Source organism: Arvicanthis niloticus, chromosome 26 (genome assembly GCF_011762505.2).
Source record: "Arvicanthis niloticus isolate mArvNil1 chromosome 26, mArvNil1.pat.X, whole genome shotgun sequence".
Lineage (NCBI taxonomy): Eukaryota > Metazoa > Chordata > Mammalia > Rodentia > Muridae > Arvicanthis > Arvicanthis niloticus.
The window spans coordinates 38,419,054-38,443,451 of record NC_133434.1 but is presented as its reverse complement, the minus strand read 5'-3'; the positions used below and the strand labels follow the sequence as shown (position 1 = coordinate 38,443,451).

Here is a 24,398-nt window from a genome sequence, read left to right as displayed (position 1 = left end):
TCATAACTTCTGTGAGCTCATGAACAAAGAGTTCTGCCACATCAAGACAACATTGTTTTCCTATTTTCATCCCTGACTTCTGTCTCCTCTCCATGATGGTCCCTGGAGAGTGGGTTGATGATGGTAGTGTTTGTTTTTGTTTGAGGAATTTTGAAGGTGGTGTATATTTGCTTTTTTTTTCCTTTTACTTATTCTTCTCTCATACAACACATCCCAACTGCAGGCTCCCCTACTTCTACTCCTCTCAGTCCTCACCACCACCTCACCTCTTCCCTGGATCCACTGCAACTCTTTTCCCCTTCAGAAAAGAGCATGTCTCTCATAGATAGCAATCAACCATGGGAAAACAAAATGCCATAAGATTAGGCTCTAACCCTCTTATCAACCTGGAGAGACAACTCAGTAAGAAGAATGGATCCCGAGGAGAGACATAAGAGTGAGAGACACCCCTACTCCCACTCTTAGGAACCCCACAAAAACCCCAAGCTAAACAATCACAGTATGCAGAGAACCTACTGTAGATCCATGCAGGTTCTGCGATTGCCATTTCAGTTTCTGTAAGATCCTATCATCCTTAGTTGATTCTGTGGACCTTGTTCTCCTAGTTTCCTCAACCCCTCTGGCTCCTCATACTTCCTCCCTCTCTTCTGTGGGGTTTCCCTAAGCTCTGCCTAATGTTTGGGTGTGGATCTCTGAATCTGTTCCCATCAAGATCTGAACTACCATTGCCCCAGCACATCTTGCAGGCAGGACATGTGTGTGTCAAAGGTTTACTGGTTGTGTTGGTATCGCAGTCCCACCACTGAGAGCTTTACATACTTACAGAAGACGGCCAGTTCAGGCTCCATTGCTAGGCCTCCTTCCTAGGGTCACCTTCAGAGGTTCCAGGAAGTTCCCATTGCTCTAGGTTTCCACATTGCCCCCTAATGCCTACCTATTATAGCCATCCTTTCCTCCTCCACCTGAACCCTCCTATTCCCAAGCCCACCTGCCCCAAGGCACCTGCAAAATCTATTCCATTTCCCCTTCCCAAGGTGATCCATGTGTCTCTCCCTTGAGCCCTCCTTGTTACTTACCCTCTCCGGGTGTGTAGTTTGTAGTACAATTATCCTTTACTTAACAGCTAATAGCCACTTGTAAGTGACTACACACCATGTTTGTCTTTCTGGGTCTGAGTTGCATATTTTCTAGTGCCACCATTTAGCTACAAATTCCACAATGTCATTTTTCCTAACAGCGGACTCATACTCCACTGTGCAAATGTACCACATTTTCTTTATCCGTTCTTTGGTTGAGGGTCACTGAGTCTTAAGGGTAAGGGACGTCCCATTTGTGGCTGAGAATTCCACTCACATTTATTCTCTGCTCTTTGACCAGTTGTCAGCCCCTCTCTCTTTTAATCTTAGCTTCTTAATATGCATAGGTATTTTATCTGCTTGTATGCTTCATGCCTTTAGAAAAACTCCAATGGCTCAAGCCCAAAGATTGAGAATTGATAAATGGGACCTTATGAAACTGAAAAGCTCCTGTAAGGCAAAGAGCACTGTCAATTTAAAAAATTGGCAACCAAAAGATTGGGGGAAAAAAATCTTCACTAACTCCACATCTGAAAAAGGGATTATATGCAAAATATATAAAGAATTCAAGAAGCTAACCTCCAAAAAAAACCCGAACAACCCAATCAAAATATTAGGTATAGAGCTAAACAGAGAATTTACAACAGAGAAATCTTTTTTAATATATTTTATATATTTTTTTATTTTTTCCCCAAAACACTTTATTTATCAGTATTTATATGTACATACATACTTATACATGTATACATATATACATATATATATGAACAATAATTAAATAAGATATATTTGAAAAGTATTGGGGGTTGGGAAGAGTGGGAGGAAGGAGAGAAAGAAAAAATTATGTAAATATAGTGCTCATATATGAAATTCTCAAAAAAGAATCCATTTTTTAAAAAATGTTCAACAGATTAACTTGCATTTTACAATATGAAAATAAATATGACCTATAATTATGTTGAAGGACATTTTAACTCACTATGAACTTTGAAATTTAAAATGAAATCAATAAAAATTATTTTACCCAGCATACTAACAAAACCCACAATAGCATTTTATAATTCAAAGTATTTCTGAGAACAAGAAAATGGATTATCAGAAGCTAAGTCAGCAGAGTCAGGGGGACACTGTGTGTTATTTCTTTTCTTTTCATTTCTTTTTTTTTTATTATTATCAAATCATAATTTTTACTTTTTAACACAGGGGTTATAAACACGAAAATGCAGGATGTGGGGAAGGGGATGACACAGGAGCATAGGTGTTCAGGGGGATTACAGATATCTTTCAGAACAGGGTATCAGCTGGGTGAAGGTTCAGGGGTCAGGTCACTATGACTCTGCCTATGATTCACTTGTCCTTATCTAATTTGGTACTATCTGCCAAAGGCTGCCTATTTACAAGGTCTATAGCTACTCAACCTGGTAGATTTCTACAAAAGCTGCCTGTTTACGATAGTTTATGGACATCTGTTTCGGTGTTTTTCCACAGAGACCCAAGACTTTGTGTTAGCAGGCATGTATGTCAGACCTATTGCTGATTTTAGGCTTATGGCTGATTTTAGGCCTTCAGTGTATAAGCAGGGCTGCCCCTGACATCTCCTCCCTTCTCCAAGTATAGAAGGGCCATGGCGATTCTAATCTTGCCAAGGCGGGGATAGAGGCCTAACCTCCAGTAATTAAAGGGGACCTTGTAATGGCTCCAGTCCTCCTGTCATTGTCCAGTGAGGCATGAAGGCCATACCCATCCCGATGTCTTTTTCCTGGAGAGGGGATACTTTTGACATCAACCCCTATACAGTCAGGCTTGTCCCTCAGGGAACCCAGAAACATATTTTTAACTTTTATTTATATTCCCTTGCAGTGCTTAGCCTCGCAGCCTAAGCAAGAATTCAGATCTCCAGACAGAGGGGGTTCTGGGTGGCCCCTCTCTGCTTGGTCTAGGGGCAGAAGTCCCCTCTTTTAGGTTGGGTGGTGATGGGACTTGGGAGCACCCTGGATAGAGTAACATCCTCATCTAGAGTCTCATGGTCCTTCATAGCTAACTTATAATAATGTATCTGAATAGATTTTGCTATCAGATGATCTATCTGTTGTTTCACAAAGTTAGTCAGCCTATTTAAGTCCCAGGGACCAAAGGAAATAAGCAAAAATAACCTAATTACTGGTCCCAAGATGGAAGGAAGTAGGGTTAACAATCATGGAGAGGTTGAAGACCAATTCTTGTACAAGCTCTCCTTTTTCTCTTTCTCTCTCTGTCTTTTCTCAAGACCTTCTCTGGCCTTTTTCATGCTCTCTTTAATCATCCCTGTTTTGTCTATGTAAAAGCAGCATTCTTCTTTAAGGGCTGTACGCGGTCTAGAGCTGTACACAGTCTTTTCTATTGTAAAAGAGAAAAACAGGTCCAATAAAGTCCTTTGCAATTTGGGGGGATTGCATCAGACAGCGAAAGGAGGGATTTCTTCATATTAGTGATGTCAGTCTATAGCTGTCTGACGTCCTTGTCAAAGGTCCATTGGAAGTCTGAGTAGTGTAAGTCCAGAAGCCAGCATCAGGATTAGAACTCCTAACAGCAGACATCACCAGTGATTAATTTTTTTAATCTGGAAAGGAAAAAAGAAGGGAATTCTCAGGGAAATTTCTCTTCCCTGGATGTCAATTGTTATTCATCTTATTTATAATTGGGCCTGGTTTTGTGGGGGTATCTATTTAGTTCATTAATCTTTTTGGCGGCCATTTATCTGTGTCTTCTGTGGTATCAAACATGCATATCAATCCTCTGCCCCATGAGGAACTGGGTCCTGGCCATTCCATTTAAGAGTAAAAGGGTCCTTCCACATAGTTGTGACTTAGTTATTATTGGTCTCAGCGATGCCAGAGGCAATCAGCAGCAGATTTGCCATGAGCTTTCAGTTTTAGAAAGTTAAGAGTAAACAGGGCATGCCCCTTCCACCCTCAGAGAGTCATGAAGACATTATTTAAAGAAATATAATTTTTTATTAATAATTTCTTTTATCAAAGGACTATTATAAAACAGCCAACAATTAATCAATGTATATCAATCTATATAATATATAATGAGAGCTTCTACTTTTTATAAAATTACTCCTCTTTTGTCAATTAATTGTTGAGAGAAATTAGGATTTACATCTCTCTTGAGAATATTAAACAGACATAAATTCTTTTGTGAAGAGATTAAAATAAGATCTTAGCCAATAAGCATCTCCTGGAAACCTTTGAAAATCGTTTGAATAAGTAAACTATCTTTTTTCCAGGGTTTTTTTTTTTTTGGATGTTTTACATATTTACCTTTAACTGTTATCTCCACTTCCTTTCTCCCCCAAAACCCCTTATCCCATACCCCCCTCTTCCAATTTTTATGAGGTTGTGCTCCCACCATTCTCCCAATCCCGCCTCCTTGCTCTCGAATTCCCCAACACTATGGATCCAATCTTTCGGGGACCATGGCCCTCCACTTCCACTGTTGCCTAACGAGGCCACCCTCAGTTACCTATACAAGTGGAGCCATGAGTCCCTCCCTTTCTGTTCTCAGGCTGGAGGTTTAGACCCTGGGAGTTCTGGTTGAGTATTTTGCTACTCCTTCTAAAAAAAAAAAAAACAAAAACAAAAACAAACAACAACAAAAAAACCACCTACACTTTGGTCTTCCTTCCTCCTCTTGAGTTTCATGTCATGTGGTCTATGCATTGTGTCTTAGGTATTGTGAGCTTTTGGGCTAATATCCACTTATCAGTGATTGTATGCCATGTGTGTTCTTTTATGATTGAGTTACCTCACTCAGGATGATATTCTCAAGCTCCATCCATTTTCCTAAGAATTTCATGAACTCGTTGTTTTTGATAGCTGAGTAGTACTCCATTGTGTAAATATACCATATTTTCTGTATCCATTTCTCTGTTGAAGGACATGTGGGTTCTTTCCAACTTCTGGCCATTATAAATAAGGCTGCTATGAACATAGTGGAGCATGTGTCCCTGTTGTATTTTGAAACATCTTTTGGGTATATGTCAAGGAGTGGTATAGCTGGGTCCTCAGGTAATACTATGTTCAATTTTCTAAGGTACCACCAGACTGATTTCCATAGTGGTTGTACCAGCTTACAATGCCACCAACAATGGAGGAGTGTTCCTCTTTGTCCACATCCTCACCAGCATCTGCTGTCACCTGTGTTTTCGATCTTAGCCATTCTGACTGGTGTGAGGTGGAATCTCAATGTTGTTTTCATTTGCATTTCTCTGATGACTAGGAATGTTGAACACTTCTTTTGGTGCTTCTCAACCATTCAAGATTCCTCAATTGAGAATTTGTTTATATAGTAGATTACATTGATGGATTTACGTATATTGAACCAACCCTGCATTCCTGGGATAAAGCCTACTTGATCATGATGGATGATTGTTTTGATGTGTTCTTAGATTCAGTTTTCGAGAATTTTATTGAGTATTTTTGCATCGATATTCATTAGGGAAATTGGTCTGAAGTTCTCTTTCTTTGTTGGGTCTTTGTGTGGTTTAGGTATGAGCATGGTTGTGACTTCATAGAATGAATTTGGCAGTGTTCCTTCTACTTCTACTTTGTGGAACACTTTGAAATGAATTGGTATTAGATCTTCCTTGAAGGTCTGATAGAATTCTGCACTGAAATCATCTGGTCCCAGACTTTTTTTTGGTGACTAGATTTTTAATGACTGCGTCTACTTCTTTCAGGGTTATGGGACTGCTTAGATGGTTTATCTGCTCCCAATTTAACATTGGTAACTGGTATTTGTCTAGAAAATTGTCCATTTCATCCAGATTTTCCAATTTTGTTGAGTATAGGCTTTTGTAGTAAGATCTGATGATTTTTTGGATTTCCTCAGTTTCTGTTATTATGTCCCCCATTTCAGTTCTGATTTTATTAATCTGAATACTGTCTCTCTGCCCTCTGATTAGTCTAGCTAAGGGTTTATCTATCTTGTTGATTTTCTTAACCAACCAACTCCTAGTTTTATTGATTCTTTGTATAGTTTTTTTGTTGTTGTTACTATTTAGTTGATTTCAGTCCTGACTTTAATTATTTCTACTCCTCTTGGGTGTATTTGCTTCATTTTGTTCTAGAGCTTTCAAGTGTGTTGTCAAACTGCTAGTGTATACCCTCCCCAGTTTCTTTTTGTAAGCGCTTGGAGCTATGAGTTTTCCTTTTAGCACCGCTTTCATTGTGTCCCATAGGTTTTGGTATGATGTGTCTTCATTTTCATTAAATTCTAAAAAGTCTTTAATTTCTTTCCTTATTTCTTCCCTGACCACATTATCATTGAGTAGAGTATTGTTCAATTCCCATGTGAGTGTGGGCTTTCCCTTGTCTTCTTCTTTGTGTCTCCAGCCTGTTAGCCTATGTCTTTTTATTGGGGAATTGAGTCCATTGATGTTAAGAGATATTAAGGAGAGGAGATTATTGCTTCCTGTTATTTCTGTTAACAGCGGAGGCATTGTTTGTGTGTTTGTCTGCTTTTGAGTTTGTTGGAAGAGGCTTACTTTCGTGCTCTTTCTGGGGTATAATTGCCCTCCTTATATTGGAGCTTTCCTGCTATTATTCTTTGTAGTGCTGGGTTTGTGGAAAGATATTGTGTAAATTTGGTTTTGTCATGGAATATCTTGGTTTCTCCATCTATGGTAATTGAGAGTTTTGCTGGGTATAATATCCTGGGCTGGCATTTATGTTCTCTTAGGGTCTGTATGACATCCGTCCAGGATCTTCTAGCTTTTATAGTCTCTGGTGAGAAGTCTGGTGTAATTCTGATAGGTCTGCCTTTATATGTTACTTGACCTTTTCCCTTACTGCTTTTAAAATTCTTTGTTTTGTGCATTTTGTGTTTTGATTATTATGTGACGGGAGGTATTTCTTTTCTGGTCTAGTCTATTTGGTGTTCTATAGGCTTCTTGGATGATTATGGGCAACTCATTCTTTAGATTAGGGAAGTTTTCTTCTATAATTTTGTTGAAAATATTTATTGGCCCTTTAAGATGGGAATCCTCACTTTCTTCTATACCTATTATCCTTAAGTTCTGTCTTCTCATTGTGTCCTGAATTTCCTGGATGTTTTGTGTTAAGAACTTTTTGCATTTTGTGTTTTCTTTGACAGTTGTGTTAATATTTTCTATGGTATCTTCTGCACCTGAGATTCTTCTATCTCTTGTATTCTGTTGGTGATGCTTGTATCTATGACTCCTGATTTCTTTCCCAGGTTTTCTATATCCCTGGTAGTCTCCCTTTGTAATTTCTTAATTGTCTCTACTTCCATTTTTATGTCCTGGATGTTTTTTGTTCAATTCCTTCACCTTTTTAGTTCTGTTCTCCTCAATTTCTTTGAGGGTGTTATTTATGTCCTTCTTAAAGTTCTCTATCGTCATTAGAAGTGATTTTAGATCTGACTCTTGCTTTCCTGGTGATATGGGGAATTCAGGACTTTCCAATGTGGGAGAACTAGGTTCTGATGAAACCAAGTACTCTGGGCTGCTGGTGGTTGTATTCTTGTGCTTGCCTTCTTTCCCCATCTGGATCTCCTTGGTGCTACCTGAGCTGTCTCTGACTGGAGCCTTGTCTTTCCTATTATCTTGGTTGTGTCAGAACTGTTTGGAATGAGTGATTTCACAGACAGTATCCAAAAAAATCAAAATGAGAGGTGAAAAGGGACACACAACAACTGACAGTGAAGAAGTTCAAAGGATAATTAGATCTTGCTTCAAAGCCTGTACATATTGTTCTCTGAGAGGCCCCACCCAGCAGCTGACTTGGACAGATACAGACACCTACAACCAAAAGTTGGATGGAGCTTGTGGACTCTTATGAAAGAACAGGAGGAAGGATTATGGGACCCAAAGGAGATAGAGAAGACCAACAGAGTAAACTAACCTGAACACTCAGAGCTCTCAGAGTCAGAACCACCAAAGAAAACACAGGCTGGACCTAGGCCTCCCCACACATATGTAGCAGATGTGCAACTTGGTCTTCATGTTTTGTTCCAAACCACTGGAACAGGGGCTATCCCAAAAGCTGATACCTGTGTGTGGGATGTGTTCTACTAGCTGGGCTACCTTGTCTGGCCTTGGTGAAAGAGAAAGCACCTTGCCTCACAATGCCAGGGTGGGAAGGATACTCAGTGGGCCCCCACCCACACAGAGGTGAAGGAAAGGGGAGACTGGGGAAAGATTGTGGAAGATGACCCGTGGAAGGCCAAGGAGCGAGATATGAAATAAATAAGTAAAAATCTAAATTTTAATTTAATTTTAAAAAAATCTCAAGGGAAAGCACATGCAGGGTAGGATGTGCATCAAGGGGAACACTCCTCCATTGCTGATGGAAGTGCAAACTTGTACAATGACTTTGGAAATCAATTAGGAGTTTTCTCAGAAAACTAAGAATAGTTTTACTTTAAGACCCATCTATACAACTCCTGGGCTTGCTCTACAATCCCACAAAGACACTTGCTCAACTATGGTCATAGCAGCTTTATTCATAACAGCGAGAAACTAGAATCAACCTAGATGTCCCTCAACTGAGAATGGATAAAGAAAATGTGGTACATCTACACAATGGGGTACTACTCATCTATGAAAAGCAAACACATTATGAATTTTTCAATGGATTTTGAAAGTGTATGGATCATGAGATTATCATCCTGAGTGAGGTCACCAAGTCGCAAGTGAGTACATAATATGTACTCACTTATAGTGTATTAATATATACTAATGTGTAGGGTTAATGGGGTTCCATGTCTGCCCCACCACAGGGCTTCGGCCACTCAGAGAGGCAACACACTCGGGAAGTTGGACTATAGGGAAGTCACAGGACACTGCTCCAGGTGTGGGGCAGTGCAGTCTGAGGTCCCAGGGATGCTGGAGCCCGCTCAGGGGCCCCAGGCCTGCATAGAGGCCAAGGCCATCTGGTTCTCAGGGTCTCGGGCACCCAGGAACCGCTGGGAGTCACTGAAGGGCTGAGAGCAAAGTGGGGGCCCACAAGCTGCATCGGGCCCCCAGGCAAAGGGGAAAGTGGGGAGCTCTGGCTGGATGGTGCGGGATGAATTCTTGGCTTGGTCAGCAGGTGGCTGTGGAGAGAGCACTGAGAGGCCTTCTGCAGGAGACTACAAGGCTCTTTAGGTGAAGGCCTGCTGCATTGCTCAACATGGCGGATCCCAGTGAAAGGAGACAGTCCAGGGTTTTAAGGCATTTATTTTCATGGAGAAAAGTGGATGAATAAAACCTTACTGAGTTCTCAGGGCAGGCCTGAGGTTAAATACTTTTTGCAGGAAGGACTGTCTGGAAAGGGGAGTTTATTGTCTAAGCCTCCAGCCCTTTGGGTACCTCATTAAAATGGAGATCTGTCTTGAGGTTCCCTGACCACAGGTCATGTCTGTCTACCTACAGAGAGTCTTGGGGCATTTTCCTTACATGACTGAAGAACATAAATCTATGAAGGGCTATGGCCACCTGCCAGGAGCCTAAGGTCCAGGAACCAGGTAAAATGCCTGCTGTCCCTTTAGGGACACTGGGGTTTCTAACCTTAGCTCAACCATGAACCAGGCTGCCTTTCATGGTCCTACATATTAGTCATAAAATACAGGAGCCCCATGGTACATTTCATAGACCCAAGGAGGCTGGACAGGAAGGAGGGCACAAGCAAGGATGCTTGAGCCTCACTTAGAAGCAGGGATGAAGGGAGGGAACCGGGTGGGAAAGAGGATCTGGATAACAGTGGGAGTGGGGGTGGGGTCTGGTGTAGGAGGGGCAATGGGGATGACCAGATGAGATCATCATGAGAAAGAATGAAAATCTGCAACTGACGGTGGGTAGTAGGGAGCATCTCCTGGAAAAAAATGGAGACCTGTGATAGGGGAGGTACCCAAGAATCAATAGGGGTGTCCTTAGGTGTGACTCACTGCAGTGGGAATATAGAGACTGGGGAGGCTGCCTCCTGTGCCCAGGCAGGAATCCTCATGGAGGCAGAAGGAGACCAATCCACCTGTAGGTTGTAAGTGATTAATCTGCTCTGATCTCCCATCCTCAGTGGCAGAGTTCTTCTCTACCAGCCCCAATGTTGTGGATTATTGAATGTAATTTGGGGGAGCTCAATTAACATAAGTATTAAGTCAACTCTACAATACCAACCTACAAAATGTTCAACCCAAGACTTATCCTAAAATACAAAAAATAAAGAGATTAGAGATGGAGCAGAGACTAATGGAAAGGTCATCCAATAACAGGCCTAACTTGAGACTCATCCCATGGACAAGCACCAATCCCTGACAGGAAGACCAACAGAATCAACTAACCTGGACCCTTGAGGCTCTTGGAGACTGGACCACCAAGCAAACTACATACATGGGTTGGATCTAGGCCTCCCTGCACATATGTAGCAGATAAGCAGCTTGGTCTCATGTAGGTCCCAAACATCTGTAGCAGGAGGCTATCCCAAATGCTGTTGCCTGTGTGTGGGATATGTACTTCTACCTCAGCTGCCTTGTCTAGACTCAGTGGAAACGGAAGCACAGAGCCTCACACAGACTTGAAGTGCCAACATGAGGGAATCATGTAAAGTTAATGGTTACAAATGTTTGTTGTCTTAAACGTTGTCTACAGAATATAAAAGCACTAACCACCATATTGTGAGAGAAATTAGTTGTTTATAGAAGATACTGCAGGTTATTTTCAGGGCCCAAAAAATACTGATATCATTCAAATAATTAAATTCTGAAACACAGAGATTTTTAAGTCCCTGGTTTCCATCAAGTTCATTTTACATTTCTACTGCGGGAAGAGAAGATACTTAAATTGAGCAACATTCTTCCTGCAGGCGAACATAAACCTGTCTCATTGGAAATCTCATTTTGTGGTCACTGGGCGCAATCAAATCAGCAGTGTGATGTGAGTTTCTGATGAATTTTCCTAAATCCAGCAGCGCATGTCACACTACACACGGAGGAGGGAACCTGATGCGATACGTGTGTGTGTGTGTGTGTGTGTGTGTAATGTGTGTATACGTTTTGTGTATAATGACACATTTATGTTTACATATATATGTAACTAAATTTCATAGTCTATATGTAATTACATAATACATATATGTCATTAACAGGTATTGCTATACATATATGTCTGATAACCAGCATCACTTATCACTTTCAGGCACGATATTATTTTGTATCAGCCTCCAATGCCTGAATGTCACACAATACTTACTACATCATGCAATGTTACATGTGTAACATTTGAGTTATATAGATTTTTGAAATTTTTCTTCCTAAAGTGATTGAATACAAACAAAATATTTATGTGGCATAAGTTTTTCTCAATTGATTTATAAATAAAAAATAATGATACTTTGTTGGGTGAGGAGAGAAGAGGTATCGTAGATCTAGTAAGAATTATTTGATGAATATGAAGAAAGCATGTTATACGAGACTCTCAGAATGACTAAAGTTTTTCTAAATTTAAAGCAAAACCTGGAATGGGGAGAAACGTCTCTGTTAACGTGCATACACTGTACTTCATTAGACTGTAACAATATTCAAACAGGAATCACAAAATATTACGCTTTATGTGTAGTTACTAAATTTTAATTGTGTATATATATATATGTTTGATTTTAAAGTTTGGTTTTAAATGTATATGTAAATTTGTATATTTAAATGTATATGTAAATTTGTATATTTAAATGTGTATGTAAATTTGTATATTTAAATGTATATGTAAATTTGATTTTAAGTTTTTATTTTGAATTTAAACATATATATTTTAAGTGTATATGTACATTTAAACGTGTGTATGTGTATATTTTAAACTTCAGGCGTGGGTTCTGTATCACGGGCGAAGAAGCCTGTAAGTGCATCTGAACGTGGAATCCAGAACGAGGAGCTGTGCGTTGTCACATTTCACGCCGGTAACTGAGGTTGGACCATCATCCGGAGGGACGCGGCCCCGACCTCAGGGACCTGCGGGGTTTGTCCTCAGTGACACAGCGTCACCCAAACACCCGACAGCGGGGACCGGAACCGGAACCGGCGGGTAAACGGGAGGGGTGACGTCACTCAGACACTTTAGACCATTTCCTGTCTACGGGAAATGTAGGGTAAAAGTGGAGCAGAGTCAGTCGGAAGTTGACGTCATCCAGAGACAACCCTGTCACGTGATCCGCTCCATCCGCGGGGGGGGGGGAGGGGGGGGGAACCACGCAGCCCCTCAGGGACTGACAACCAACCACAGCGCACACCGGCCGGCCCGTGTAGCCGAGGATAGCCCTGTCCCGCATCAGTGACACAGGAGGCACTGGGTTTGGAGGCTCTGTGGCCCCAGCAGAGGGGACGCGCGAGTGGTGGGAAAGGAGGGGTCGGTGGGTGGGTGGGGAGCGCCTTCTTACAAGCAAAGACCCCGACCCCTGACCCTTGACCCCGACCCTGACCCACTGCAGGTGGGTGTGGCCAGGGACCTGCATGGCCAGAGGTGTCATGGGGGCAGGGCCTGGACTACAAGGCTCCTCCTTATGGTCCTGATTGACAGGTGCAGCCTCACCCGGGCCTGAGTTCTGTGCGACTTCGCGGAGGGGGCGTGGCCTGGACACTCACCCCGGCTGTCACTCAGGAGCCGTGAGCTGCTGGTTCTGCGTCTGACTGTGCGCCGTCCTGACTGTGCGCCGACTTCGCCACACAGAATGAAAATCTCTCAAACTCTTTATTCAAAAATACAAAGATGATGCAGTGTCAGCCACAGGTGCTGCTCTGCACACAGTAGGGCTACAGGTCACGTGGCGTCACAGCCACGTGAGGTCCACAAAACCCGACCACAGTCCTGGTGTCCTCCGACACCGCAGCACGTGTGACTCGCGAGTCCACGGCACACAGTAGGGCCACACTCCGCTGCGGGAGCACAGCAGGTCCCCGAGCGAGCGCAGGGTCACAGCAGCTGGAGGTCGTCATCCGTGAAGTCAAACAGATCCACGGAGCACAGCGAGGGCTCGAACCTGGAGGTGGGGCCAGTGAGAGGGCGGAGCCAGAGGAAAGTGGGCGGTACTTAGTGACGGGTGGGGACACAGGGAGAGTCCGCGGTTGGGCATCAGCGGGCAGGGCTAAGGGGCGGGGCTATAGCGAATGGGCGTGGGCAAGCATGGAGGGCAAAGTGGGTGGGGCCATAACATGGTGGGCGTGGCCAGGTATCAAGAGGCGGACCCAAGCCCTGAGTGGCAGGTTAGGGCAGGACTTGGGTGCGAGGGGTGTGGCTTAGGTAACGTGGGTGGGCCTACGGAAGGGCGTGTGGATGGACTGACGTGGGGCGGGGACTTCTGAAGGGCAACAGGTCACAGGGTCACCTCCGCCGAGTCCCCGCCCCCTCACCCGCCGTCCCACGTGTCCGCCGCCTCCTCGGCCACCAGGAAGTCGTACTCTTCAGCCGCGTACTTGTCCCAATCAGAGAGGGCGGGGTCAGCGTCCGCGTCCTGGGGGCGGGGCCGGGACCATGAGACCCCATGTGATCCCGTGACTCCACTCCGACCACGCCCACTGACCTGTGACTCCACCCCAGACCAATGACTCCACCCACCCAAGCCCACATCTGACCCCGCCCCAGCCCCGCCCACCCAGCCCCGGCCCCGCCCACCCGGCCCCGGCCCCGCCCACCCCAGCCCCGGCCCCGCCCACCCCAGCCCCGGCCCCGCCCACCCGCGTGGGCGCCGCCTGCTCCCGCTGCTCGTGCTCCAGGTATTTGTCCACGTTGAAGAAGGTGTCGAAGAACTGACCCGCGAGCTGGCAGCGCTTCAGGTCCCGCAGCGTGATGCGGCCTGGGGGAGGGGCCGCGGGGTCACCGTGGGGTCACGGGGGTCACACGGGGGTCACACATGACATCACGCGGGTTACATGTGACCTCCCTTGGGGCTGTGGGAGACTCACACGTAACATCGTGCAGGATGACGTGTGATGTCACGTGGGGTCAAACGGAGTTAGTATGATGTCAGCCGAGGGTCACACAGGGTCACACGGGGTCACACGGGGTCATGATTTCACACAGGGGTCAGTGGTCACTGCAGGACTTTGGGGTCACCCTGGGGTCAGGGGCCGCTCACCCGGGCACCGAGGGGCGACGAGGTCGAGCACCTGGCGGGCGAGGTCGGGGAAGGGCAGCGGCTCCACCGCGCGCGCGAGCAGACGCCGCGCCTGCTCCTCGTAGAAGAACTCGAGCTCGAACATGGAGAGCGCGCCGTCGCCGTCCAGGTCCATGCAGCGGAACCAGTACTCGGCGCTGCGGGACGGGGCGGGGTCAGCGGGTCACGGGTGACGTCACAGGGTGGGGTCACAGGGCAGGGTCAGTGGGGGCGTGGCTTTAACAGGAAGTGACCAGACACTACAGAACTCAGACTTTCGGGTGCCCAGGCCCCGCCCACCCGACGTCCCACCCACCTGGTGGGCGTGGTCTTGTCCTCCTCCGAAAGCAGGAACCATACAAAGTCCGCGTACCCGATCTTCCCGCCCTTTGGTTTCCGGCCCCTGTGGGTGGGCGTGTCATGGGCGGGTCATCGCGACATCGGCGGGGATGTCACCCAGGCCCCACCCACCCTGCGGGGGAGGCGGGGTCATACCGGGTCACGGCGCCTGAGAAGATGCGGTCGATCATCCTGGAGGAGATGGCTGCAGCAGGCAGGGCGGCGGTGAGGCCACGCCCCCGTGACGTCAGGCCCCGCCCAACTCCCCAGGCTCCGCCCCCAACATCTTTTCCTATTATCGGCTTCATAGTAGTTGGTTGCTTAAGACAATCCAAGATTACATTTAATTCCTGGCACCGCCCCCCACCTCCGAAAGACCACGCCCCCGGTCCCGCCCCTCACCCCCATCAGCGTGCCGTGCCAGGTCCCGCCTGTCAATCATCAGGTCGTGGTCGCCGTCCAGCTCCCAGAACTTGCAGTAGATGACGTAGAAATGCTCGTATGAGAAGAAGTCGGTCACGCGGTTGATGTCTGACTCCGCCTCCAGCCGCGACACGGCCTGGGGGCGGGGTCAGAGTGAGTACACACCCACAGCAACGAGGACACGCCTATGTCAGTGAGGACACGCCCATCACGAGCCATGCACATGGTGGAGAGGCCTACAGGTCCCGCCCTCACAGGAAGTGCCCGAGGCCCCGCCCACCTGCAGGAAGTTGCTCCGCCGAAGCTCCTCGCACGTGATCCTGCCTGACCACGACCGGTTAACTGTGTAGAAGATGCGCTGGACGACCTGGGGGCGAGACCTCGGGGTCAGGGGGCGGGGCTGCGGGGCGGGGCTGCGGGGCAAGGTCACGGGTCAGTGTGGAGTCAGACAGGTGTGGGCGTGTCCTCAGGAGCGAGTCCGCAGGTGACTGACTAGCCAGGGGCGGGTCCTTGTGTGCTCAGCTGTTTCCCTTGTGAGTCCGTGTGGGCGTGGCCAGGCAGTGGCACGGCATGTGGGAGTTGCCATCGGTATAAGCAAGGCCCTGACAGGCTATGTGATGGGCCGGGGCGTGTCCTGCGATGGGCGTGGTCGTCGGGATGGGCGTGTCCACGCGGGTGGGCGAGGCCGGGGCGTGGCCACTCACCGTGGTGATGTAGCGCGAGTGGAACTCGGACGCCTCTCTCAAGAACGACAGTCCGGGGTGAGAGTTCACCACATCCTGCAGGAGAGGGTGGGGTCGGGGGCGGGGCCAGAGACAGGGCGTGGTCACCCAGAAGCATAGATGAGCAGGGACAGGATAAGAGTGACAGCCTGTGGGAGGGGCCTGCAAACGGGGCGTGTCCAGCCTGATGGGGCGTGGTCAGGGACCCCGCCCACCTGGAGAAAGGGCACGAAGTCCTCCTGGGCAAGGCCGCGGCTCCCGGGGCTGCCCAGCAGCTGCAAGAACTTGGAGGCATCGTCGTGACACGTCAGCAGCACCCTGGGGGCGGGGTTGTGGAATCACCGCCCGGGACACGCCCACCCGGGGCCCCGCCCCCTGGCATCTGCCCACCCTGCCCACCCTCCGGTGACTGACACTGGGGTTCAGTGCCTTCCCGCGTCGGGGGCGGGCCTCCAGTGACATCATCGCTGCGAAACACGCCCCTCGGGAGCCACGCCCCCGCGCACTCACTTCCGCCACACAGCTACAAAGGTGTGAACAGACACGGAACCCGTGCGCTCCCCGCCGGCAGCGTAGAACAACGGGGCCTTCCAGTAGAGCGGGCAGCGGCAAGCCTGGGGGCGGGGCCAGCGGAGGGGGCGGGGCCGGCGTGACGCACAGGGAGACACAAGAGGTCATTCAGTCACATCAGGCCCCGCCCACAGCCCCCCAGACCAAGAAGGCACGACCAGGCCCCGCCCACCATCCAAACCCCACCCCCAGACCCACCCACCTTTGCCACGACGCCCATGTCATCCAGCCCCGCCCTCTCCTGCGGGAAAGCGGCGAACGCCCGCTCCACGTCCGCAATGACATCATCCACGACCCAGGCGCCCGTTTGTGGGCGGCCCCGCGGGAAGTAGAAGGCGGGGACGCTGCAGCCGGGAGGCGGGGCCGGCGGCGGCGGCTCCTCCTCCTGCTCCTCCTCCCTGCCGACCTGGACCTGCAGGGGCAAAGTCAAAAGGTCGGAGGTCAACAGCTGAGACCACGCCCCTCCTGTCACTCAACCCGCGGCAGCTGAGACCAGGCCCTTCCTGTCACTCACCCCGCAGCACCTGAGACCACGCCCCTCCTGTCACTCACCCCGCAGCAGCTGAGACCACGCCCCTCCTATCACTCACACCGCAGCACCTGAGACCACGCCCCTCCTGTCACTCACCCCGCGGCAGCTAAGACCACGCCCCTCCTGTCACTCACACGGCCGCACCTGAGACCACGCCCCTCCTGTCACTCACCCTGCGGCAGCTGAGACCACGCCCCTTCTGTCACTCACTCTGCAGCAGCTGAGACCACGCCTCAGCTGTCACTCACACCACAGCAGCTGAGACCACGCCCTCCTGTCACTCACCCCACAGCACCTGAGACCACGCCCCTCCTGTCACTCACCCCGCGGCAGCTGAGACCACGCCCCTCCTGTCACTCACCCCGCAGCAGCTGAGACCACGCCCCTCCTGTCACTCACCCCGCCGCAGCTGAGACCACGCCCCTCCTGTCACTCACACCGCCGCAGCTGAGACCACGCCCCTCCTGTCACTCACCCCGCGGCAGCTAAGACCACGCCCCTCCTGTCACTCACCCCGCGGCAGCTAAGACCACGCCCCTCCTGTCATTCACCCCGCGGCAGCTGAGACCACGCCCCTCCTGTCACTCACCCCGCGGCAGCTGAGACCACGCCCCTCCTGTCATTCACCCCGCGGCAGCTGAGACCACGCCCCTCCTGTCACTCACCCCGCGGCAGCTGAGACCACGCCCCTCCTGTCACTCACCCCGCGGCAGGTGAGACCACGCCCCTCCTGTCACTCACCCCGCGGCAGCTGAGACCACGCCCCTCCTGTCACTCACCCCGCCGCCGACCCACCGCGAGCCCGCACCTGCCGAAAGTCCCGCAGCCGCTTCCGAAAGCGCGACGGGAAAACCAGGTCGCAGCCCCGGGCCAGCGCCGCAAGCGCCAGCCGCACCGCGGGGTCGCTGGGGTCGCGGCGCGGGCACGGGGCGCGCGTACGCATGCGCTCTGGACAGGCGGGGGGCGGGGCCGCGGGGCTCCGAGACCCCGGGGGGCGGGGTCGGCGAGCAGCGCGATCCATTCACGGCAACGCGGAGGCCATGACGCTCGGGGTCAGAGATCAGGGGTCACCGCAGGGTCACGCGCGGGGCCCGGACCTCCTTCGAGTCCGCCCGCCTGCCCGCCCGCTCCCCTTCGTTCCCCGCCGTCCTCGCTAGTCCTCGGGTCACGTGACTCTGCCCGTGGCTCGGACAGCTGTGGTGGGCGTGGCCGGGGCGTGGCCGGAGTCTCCCGGATAAACTGTGCGGTGTTTCCGGTTCCCCCTCCCCGCCCGACGGCGGTGACCCTTGACCTGCGCAACCCCTAACCTACCATAGTGAAATCTGTCCCCAACGTCACATGTAAACCTCGACCTTTGACCTCAGTGTGACCCCTGCGCCGCCGTGACCCCAACGACCCTCTCCGATGACCTGGATGTGACCCCGACGTGCGGCTCCACCCCCTAGTCCGGACGTCGCGGCCGCAGGGCTTCCCCGTGACGTCAGAGGGCTGTCCCGCTGTGACGTCACAGCCCCGCCCACAGGGTAATTCCCCAGGGACTCACCGCGCCGTGTCCCGTCGTCCTCCGCGGTCCTGGCGACGGCCTAGCGCCCTGGTGCGGCGCGGGGGTCCTGCGGGCGGGGGTCGCGTGGTCGGGCGTGACGTCATCGCGGATGCGCCGCAGGCCGTCGCTGAGTGCGCGCTGCGTGTCGGGATCGCTGAGCCAACGCCGGAAGAGCTCGTCCACCTTCATCTGCAGCCGCGGCTGCAGCGGCTTCCCGGGGGGCATCGCGGCGGGATGCGGGGCCGGGAGCGGGGCCGCGCAGACTGACCCGGCGCGGGCTGATGGCGTCACGGGGCCGCGACAACACGTGGGCGTGCACTGATGACGTTGCGGGCTGCGACCAAAACAAGGCGGCCGCGCCTACAGTCAAAATAGACAAGGCGACTGATTGATGAGTGGGCGCGCCGCGATTTCGTCACCGGCCGCGAACACAACGTAGATCGACCCGGGACTGAGACACAGACTCGCTCGCGCCGGTGGCGAAACCACAACAAATGGCCGCGCCAAGTAACTGACAGGGCCGGGCCCCGCCCCCTGTTCCCATGACAACCGCATATCCCACCCCAGGAGTCCGCGCTGGTGGACGGGGCGCGCGGGAATAACGTCAGGAAACGCGACAACAATAAATATTGTGCGCGCGGGGGACGTGGGATTCCCGTGGCGCGGTTGCCGAGTCACCAGGTCGACCACATCGCGCGTCATCAAACAGCGTCGCCCCGCGCACTCTCCCGGATCCGGGCCGCAGCCGCTCGGTCTCCGAGACCCTGGAAGCGGCGCGCGCATGCGCAGTGCTCGTCCCGAGGCCGATCCCGGAACCGGGCGGATGAGCATGCGCAGTCGTTCGCTTTGGGAAGGGGTGGCGCGTGCGCAGTGTGGGCCTCAGGGGTCGGCACATGCGCACTGTGTCCCCTGGAAGGTTTGCGGTCGCGCACGCGCCTCGGCAGAATGAGCGGTCCCGTGCTGCGCATGCGCCTCACTGCGCGCGTCACCGTGCCCCGCCCTCCGCATTGTGAGACGCGAGTTCGAATCCCGAAGGTCGCGTGACCCCTGTTCCTGTCACTCGCCTCACATGCCTGTGTTCTAGTTGAGGCAGGGGGATGGCCGTGATGCCGCTGGAGCAGCAACATGGCTGTGACAAGGGGATGGAGCTGAAGTAGGGGGATGATCACGAGTGCACAGTGTGAGACAGGGGGATGACCGCGAGTGCACAGTGTGAGGCACGGGGATGACCGCGATGGCGGAGCTGAGGCAGGGGGATGGGGGGGACCGCGTCCCCGTCTGTCTAATCGAATCCCGCAGCTCCCGGCGGCCTCGGCGGCGTAGGGGGCGGGGCCTCCCCAGGGCCTCAGCCCCGCCCCTCAGATTCAATTTTTAGTCCCAGGGGACGTGCGCTCAGATTTCAATTTACTCTGAATTATGATTGACAGCGGGGGCGGGGCCAGCGCCGTGTGGTGGGGGCTGGAAAATGATGGACGGGCAGGGGGCGGGGCCGTGTGACGTCACCCGCTTTAAAGAACCGCGGGTAAAAGGCGACTAGGAGCGCGGCTCGTGATTGACAGTGGGGTCAGGGCGGGAGAATGAATGAATGACAGGGGCGGGGTCAGTCCTGGGGGATTTCCCCGGTGTGACGTCACCGGGCCGGGACTCACTCGCTCCCGCCGTGACGTCACACGCCGGGGTCGCAGGTCAGCGCGGGAGAAATCCGTACTGAGAGTCATTCCCCTGCTCCAGCTCCATCCCTGCCATCCCCCTGCGGTAGTTCAGCTCCCTGCCTCTCACTCCGTCCATCGCGGTCATCCCCCTGCCGCAACATTAGCATCGGGTCACTCGCAGCAGTGATGGCACAAAGTGGAGGGGCGTGGCCTAAACACTGGGGCGGGGCCCTGGCGCTGTGGGCGGGGCCAACACCAGACAGAGCACAGAAAAGACAGCAAGGCGAGGAGAGGCGGGGCTGATGGGCCAGGGGCGGGGCCCGGGTGCTGTGGGCGGGGCTTGGGAAGTTTAGGGACCCGCCTCCGCCCCATCTCAGACATGAGCAGCTGTGGCCGGGATAATCCGGTTTGCCGAGGGGGGGATCTCATTTGCATAATTTGCATAATTTGCATAATTTAATTCCGAAGCCCAAGGGAGGGGCCAGGGCGCTTCGTGCGTCTGTCAATCATTCTTTACTGAGGGGCGTAAGCCCTGCCCCCCTCCCGCTCCCCACAACTCGAGTCAGTCCCCTGCCTCAGATCCCGCGGTCGCGGTCACTCCCGTGTCGGACTCCATTCGCTGTCACTCCCCTGTCTCGGACTCCACTCCCTGTCATTCCCCGGTCTCGGATCCAGCAGTCATGGTCATTCCCTTGCCTCGGACTCTACTGGCCATCATCCTCCGGCCGCAGCACCACGGTCGCGGTAACCCCCCTGCCTCGGATCCCGAAGTCGTAGTCATCTCCCTGCTCCGATGCTCGCGCTCACTCGCAGTCATTCCCCAGCTGTAGATCAGTCCGTCCATCCGCCCGGGCCTGGGGGCGGGTCCTGCGGGTTCACTAGGGGATCGGGGGGCGCACAGGGTCGTGGGGTGAAAGCCGTCAATCCCCTGCCGCGGACACGACGGGAAGCGCAGTGCCCGCCACTCCCGGGCCGCGGATTCCGTTGTCGGGGAACTAGCGGTCACTCTGCTGCCGTAGATCCGTTAGTCCCGGTCACTCGCGGTCATTCCGCTGCCTCCGATGCTCGCGGTCACTCGCGGTCATCCCCTTGCCGTAGATCCAAGGTCCGTCTGTCTTGTTCACTCGCGGTCATTCCGCTGCCTCCGATGCTCGCGGTCACTCGCGGTCATCCACCTGCCTCTCACGCGTTTCCTCCTTCCGAGCCCGTGGGCGGTGGGCGTGGGCGGGGCCGGTGGGCGGGGCCGGTGGGCGGGGCCGGTGGGCGGGGCCGGCGATCAGAGCCCGCGACCCGGACCATGGAGCGGCTCGCGGCCTTCGTGTCCGAGTTCGGGCCCCGAGGGGACCGGAAGTCGGGGGCGGGGCCGGGGTCGCGGTGCTCTCACCGCGGTCCGCGCGGGGCCGCGGGCACCGGGCGCGGGGACGACGGCGACGCGGACCCCGGGGGTGAGTGCGGCGCAGTCCTCAGCGCGGTCCGCCGGTGGGGGAGCGGGGCCCCGGCGGGCAGGGCCCGGAGACCCCGCGGACCCCCGGGATGGACGGATCAACGGCAGGGGGTTGACCGCGAGTGACCGGGCCGGGACCGCGGATGGAGGGACGGACGGATCCACGGCAGCGGAGTGACCGCCAGTTCCCCGACAACGGAATCCGCGGCCGGGGAGTGGCCAGCACTGCGCTTCCCGTCCTGTCCGCGGCAGGGGATTGACGGCTTTCACCCCGCGACCCCGGGCGCGTGACATCACAGACCCGCGTGGGGGTTTTGTGGCCCCCGGGTTTTTAATTTTTTTTTTATTATTTGACGTCATCCACGACCCCTCAGATCCCGCCTCCCGGCCCGGGCGGATGGACGGACGGATCTACCACAGGGGGATGACAGCGAGTGACCGCGAGTGCAGAGTGTGAGGCAGGGGAATGCCTAGGAGTGCAGTGTGAGGCAGGGGGATGACCGCGAGTGAAACTGTGAGGCAGGGGGATGACTGCGAGTGACACTGTGAGGCAGGGGGATGACCGCGAGTGACCGTGACCCCCTGGCCCCGACCCCGCGACCCCGCAGGCCCCGCCCCGCGGCCCCGGCGCAGCCGCACGAGCTTCACGGCCGAGCAGCTGCGCGCGCTGGAGCGCGCGTTCGAGGACTCGCATTACCCAGACGCCTTCGCGCGGGAGGAGCTGAGCGCGCGGCTGGGGCTCCCCGAGGCTCGGGTGCAGGTGCGGGGCGGGGCCTGGGCCGAGGGGCGGGGCCCGAGACGAGGGGCGGGGCTTAAATAATGTTTTATTTAAATGAGCAATTACTACGAAGTCAACGAATGCGGGCTATAGAGACGGCGGAGGGGCGGGGCCTGAGTGCGGGGCGGGGCTCTTCGGAGGGGCGTGGTCCGGGCGTGGTCTGCGAGCTCCAGGGGCGGGGCACCGAGGGGCGGCGGGCGCGCGCGAGGTCACGACGTGGATCAACGAACGCGGGCGGTGTTTCGGGGTCAGGGGTCCGGGGGTTCGTGGCCACGCCCACAGCCGCGGCCCCGCCCCCGTGACCCTCGACCCCCGACCCGCGTGACCCCGGGGCCCCGGATTTCGTTCCCGCTTCGCAGGACGCGGGTCCGGGCTGAGGAAACAGGAGCCGCGCACTTGCGGCCATCCCCCTGCCGCAGCTCCATTCCCCACCATCTACCTGCCTCACTGTGCACTCACGGCCATCCCCCGGCCTCACACTCTTCACTCGCGCTCATCCACCTGCTTCAGCTTTTGTGTGAAAACACCGAAGGACAGAAGCAAGGCCCCCGCGGCCCCGCCCCCGCCCCTGATTGACAGCCCCCGCCCCCTCCGCGTTCCTCGGTCCCCGCGGGGTCGCCGCCCCCGCCCCGCACGGGCGTAAATCAGATTCCCGCGCGCGGCTCATAACTTCTCATTAGCGCCAGCTGCGCGGCGGCGGCGGCGGGGGCGGCGGCGGGGGGATGACCGCGAGTGGTAATGACTGAGAGTGTGAGGCAGGGGAATGACCGTGAGTGACCGCGAGGGATGGAGGGAGGGAACGACGGCCGGCGGGCGGGCAGATGCGGGGAGCTGCGGCAGGGGGATGACCCTGATGGCAGGGACGGAACTGAGGCAGGAAAATGGTGGGGATGGTGGGGACAGAGCTGAGGCAGGGGGGTGGCAGGGATAGCAGAGCCCACAGTCCCTCCGAGCCCCGCCCATCACTCTAAGCCCCGCCCCCAGGTCTGGTTCCAGAATCGCCGGGCCAAGTGCCGGAAGCAAGAGACACAGACACACAGAGGTGAGGGGCGTGGCCTCGGGAGGGCGGGGCCTCTGAAGTGGGCGGGATCAGCCACGATGGCTTGGGGTGGGCGTGGTTTTTTGTGGACGGAGCTTGAGAGGGCGGGACTTCCTGTCTGACGGCCCCGCCCCGCAGGCGTGACCCTCGGGACCGCGGGCTCCCTGGACACCTGCCGCCTGGCGCCCTACGTCAACATGGCCGCCCTGCGCCTGCCCTGCCAGCAGGTGAGCCCCGCCCCATGACCTCACTTCCTGTCCGTGCCTGTGATGTCACGCTGTCTCCCGACGTCACTTCCTGTCCATCCCCAGGCACAGGCCCGGCTGCAGGAGGGGGGCGTGGCCCACGCGCAGCTCCTCCCACCTGTATCCCCGCCCTACCTAGTGTTTCCGCCCCCGCACTTCCTGCCAGTGGCAGGGGCGTGGCTGGCGGGGGCGGGGCCTCAGGGGGCGGAGCCTGTGAGGAGCTCCAGCATCGCGGACCTGAGGCTCAAGGCGCAGAAGCACGGGCCGCCCTGGGGCTCTAACCTCACTTCCGGGGGCGGGGCCGGCGCCCAGTGGGCGGGGCCGACCTCCGACGCCACTTTCCCGGCCACTGACCTCACTCTTGGTTGTGATGACATCACTTCCTGTCTAAGAAGGAAGTTTCCCTAGGCCATGCCTTTGTCACCCATTAAACATCCCCTGGCCCCACCCCACAGATCTCGCTGTCAATCTTCCCTGGCCCCGCCCACTCTTCACCCAGAACTCCGCCCCACCTCTGGCCTCACCTGTGTCCTGTTCTTACCCCAGGCTAGCCCTCTGTGTGAGTGTGACCCCTGTGACCCCTGACCCAGGGTGTAAACTCCAGATTTCTAGGGTGATGACATCATTTCCTGTCCTGACGTGAAGCCCCGCCCCCGCATGACCCCCACTTCCTGATTTTATTGTCTGTCTTAAGAGGACTTGAACCCGCCCCAAATAAACGCATCAACATCCGGGTTTGCTGTGGATTGGGGGGGGCGGGTCGATGATGTCATCCATGACCCAACAGTGACCCACAGGCCACGCCCCCTAAGACCTCACAGCTGTCTCCAAGGAAGTGCTCTGGGGCATCTTGGAGCTCATTTGCATATCTCCGCCCATACGAGACTCCAGTCACACCCGCTCGGGGTCATGAC

General features: G+C 53.9%; 2 protein-coding genes across 5 annotated transcripts; one reads left to right on the top strand and one right to left on the bottom strand.

Moving 5' to 3' along the window:
* Positions 1-12,776: 12,776 nt before the first annotated feature.
* Ppp2r3b (protein phosphatase 2 regulatory subunit B''beta) lies at positions 12,777-19,065 on the bottom strand. 3 transcript variants are annotated; one of them, XM_076925855.1, is made up of 13 exons: positions 18,327-19,065; positions 16,454-16,663; positions 16,192-16,295; positions 15,897-15,999; positions 15,664-15,738; positions 15,240-15,326; positions 14,939-15,095; positions 14,693-14,741; positions 14,514-14,600; positions 14,180-14,355; positions 13,779-13,897; positions 13,455-13,555; positions 12,777-13,084 (listed from the first exon to the last, which is right to left on the bottom strand). In XM_076925855.1, exons 1-13 carry the CDS (start codon positions 18,549-18,551, stop codon positions 13,018-13,020), a joined length of 1,560 nt encoding a protein of 519 aa, XP_076781970.1. In that variant the 5' UTR covers positions 18,552-19,065; the 3' UTR covers positions 12,777-13,017. The 3 variants fall into 3 exon arrangements, with proteins under 3 accessions (XP_076781970.1, XP_076781972.1, XP_076781971.1); XM_076925857.1 differs by lacking the exon at positions 18,327-19,065 and adding an exon at positions 18,095-18,318; XM_076925856.1 differs by lacking the exon at positions 18,327-19,065 and adding an exon at positions 17,592-17,956.
* A 2,180-nt stretch (positions 19,066-21,245) lies between these two features.
* On the top strand, positions 21,246-24,229 carry LOC143439442 (short stature homeobox protein-like). Of its 2 annotated transcripts, none has more exons than XM_076925853.1 (5): positions 21,246-21,423; positions 22,031-22,182; positions 23,173-23,242; positions 23,378-23,466; positions 23,551-24,229. In XM_076925853.1, the coding sequence occupies exons 1-5, from the start codon at positions 21,276-21,278 to the stop codon at positions 23,890-23,892; spliced, it is 801 nt and encodes a 266-aa protein (XP_076781968.1). In that variant the 5' UTR covers positions 21,246-21,275; the 3' UTR covers positions 23,893-24,229. The 2 variants fall into 2 exon arrangements, with proteins under 2 accessions (XP_076781968.1, XP_076781969.1); XM_076925854.1 differs by having other exon boundaries at positions 23,185-23,242; positions 23,551-24,226.
* The last annotated feature ends 169 nt before the right edge of the window (positions 24,230-24,398 follow it).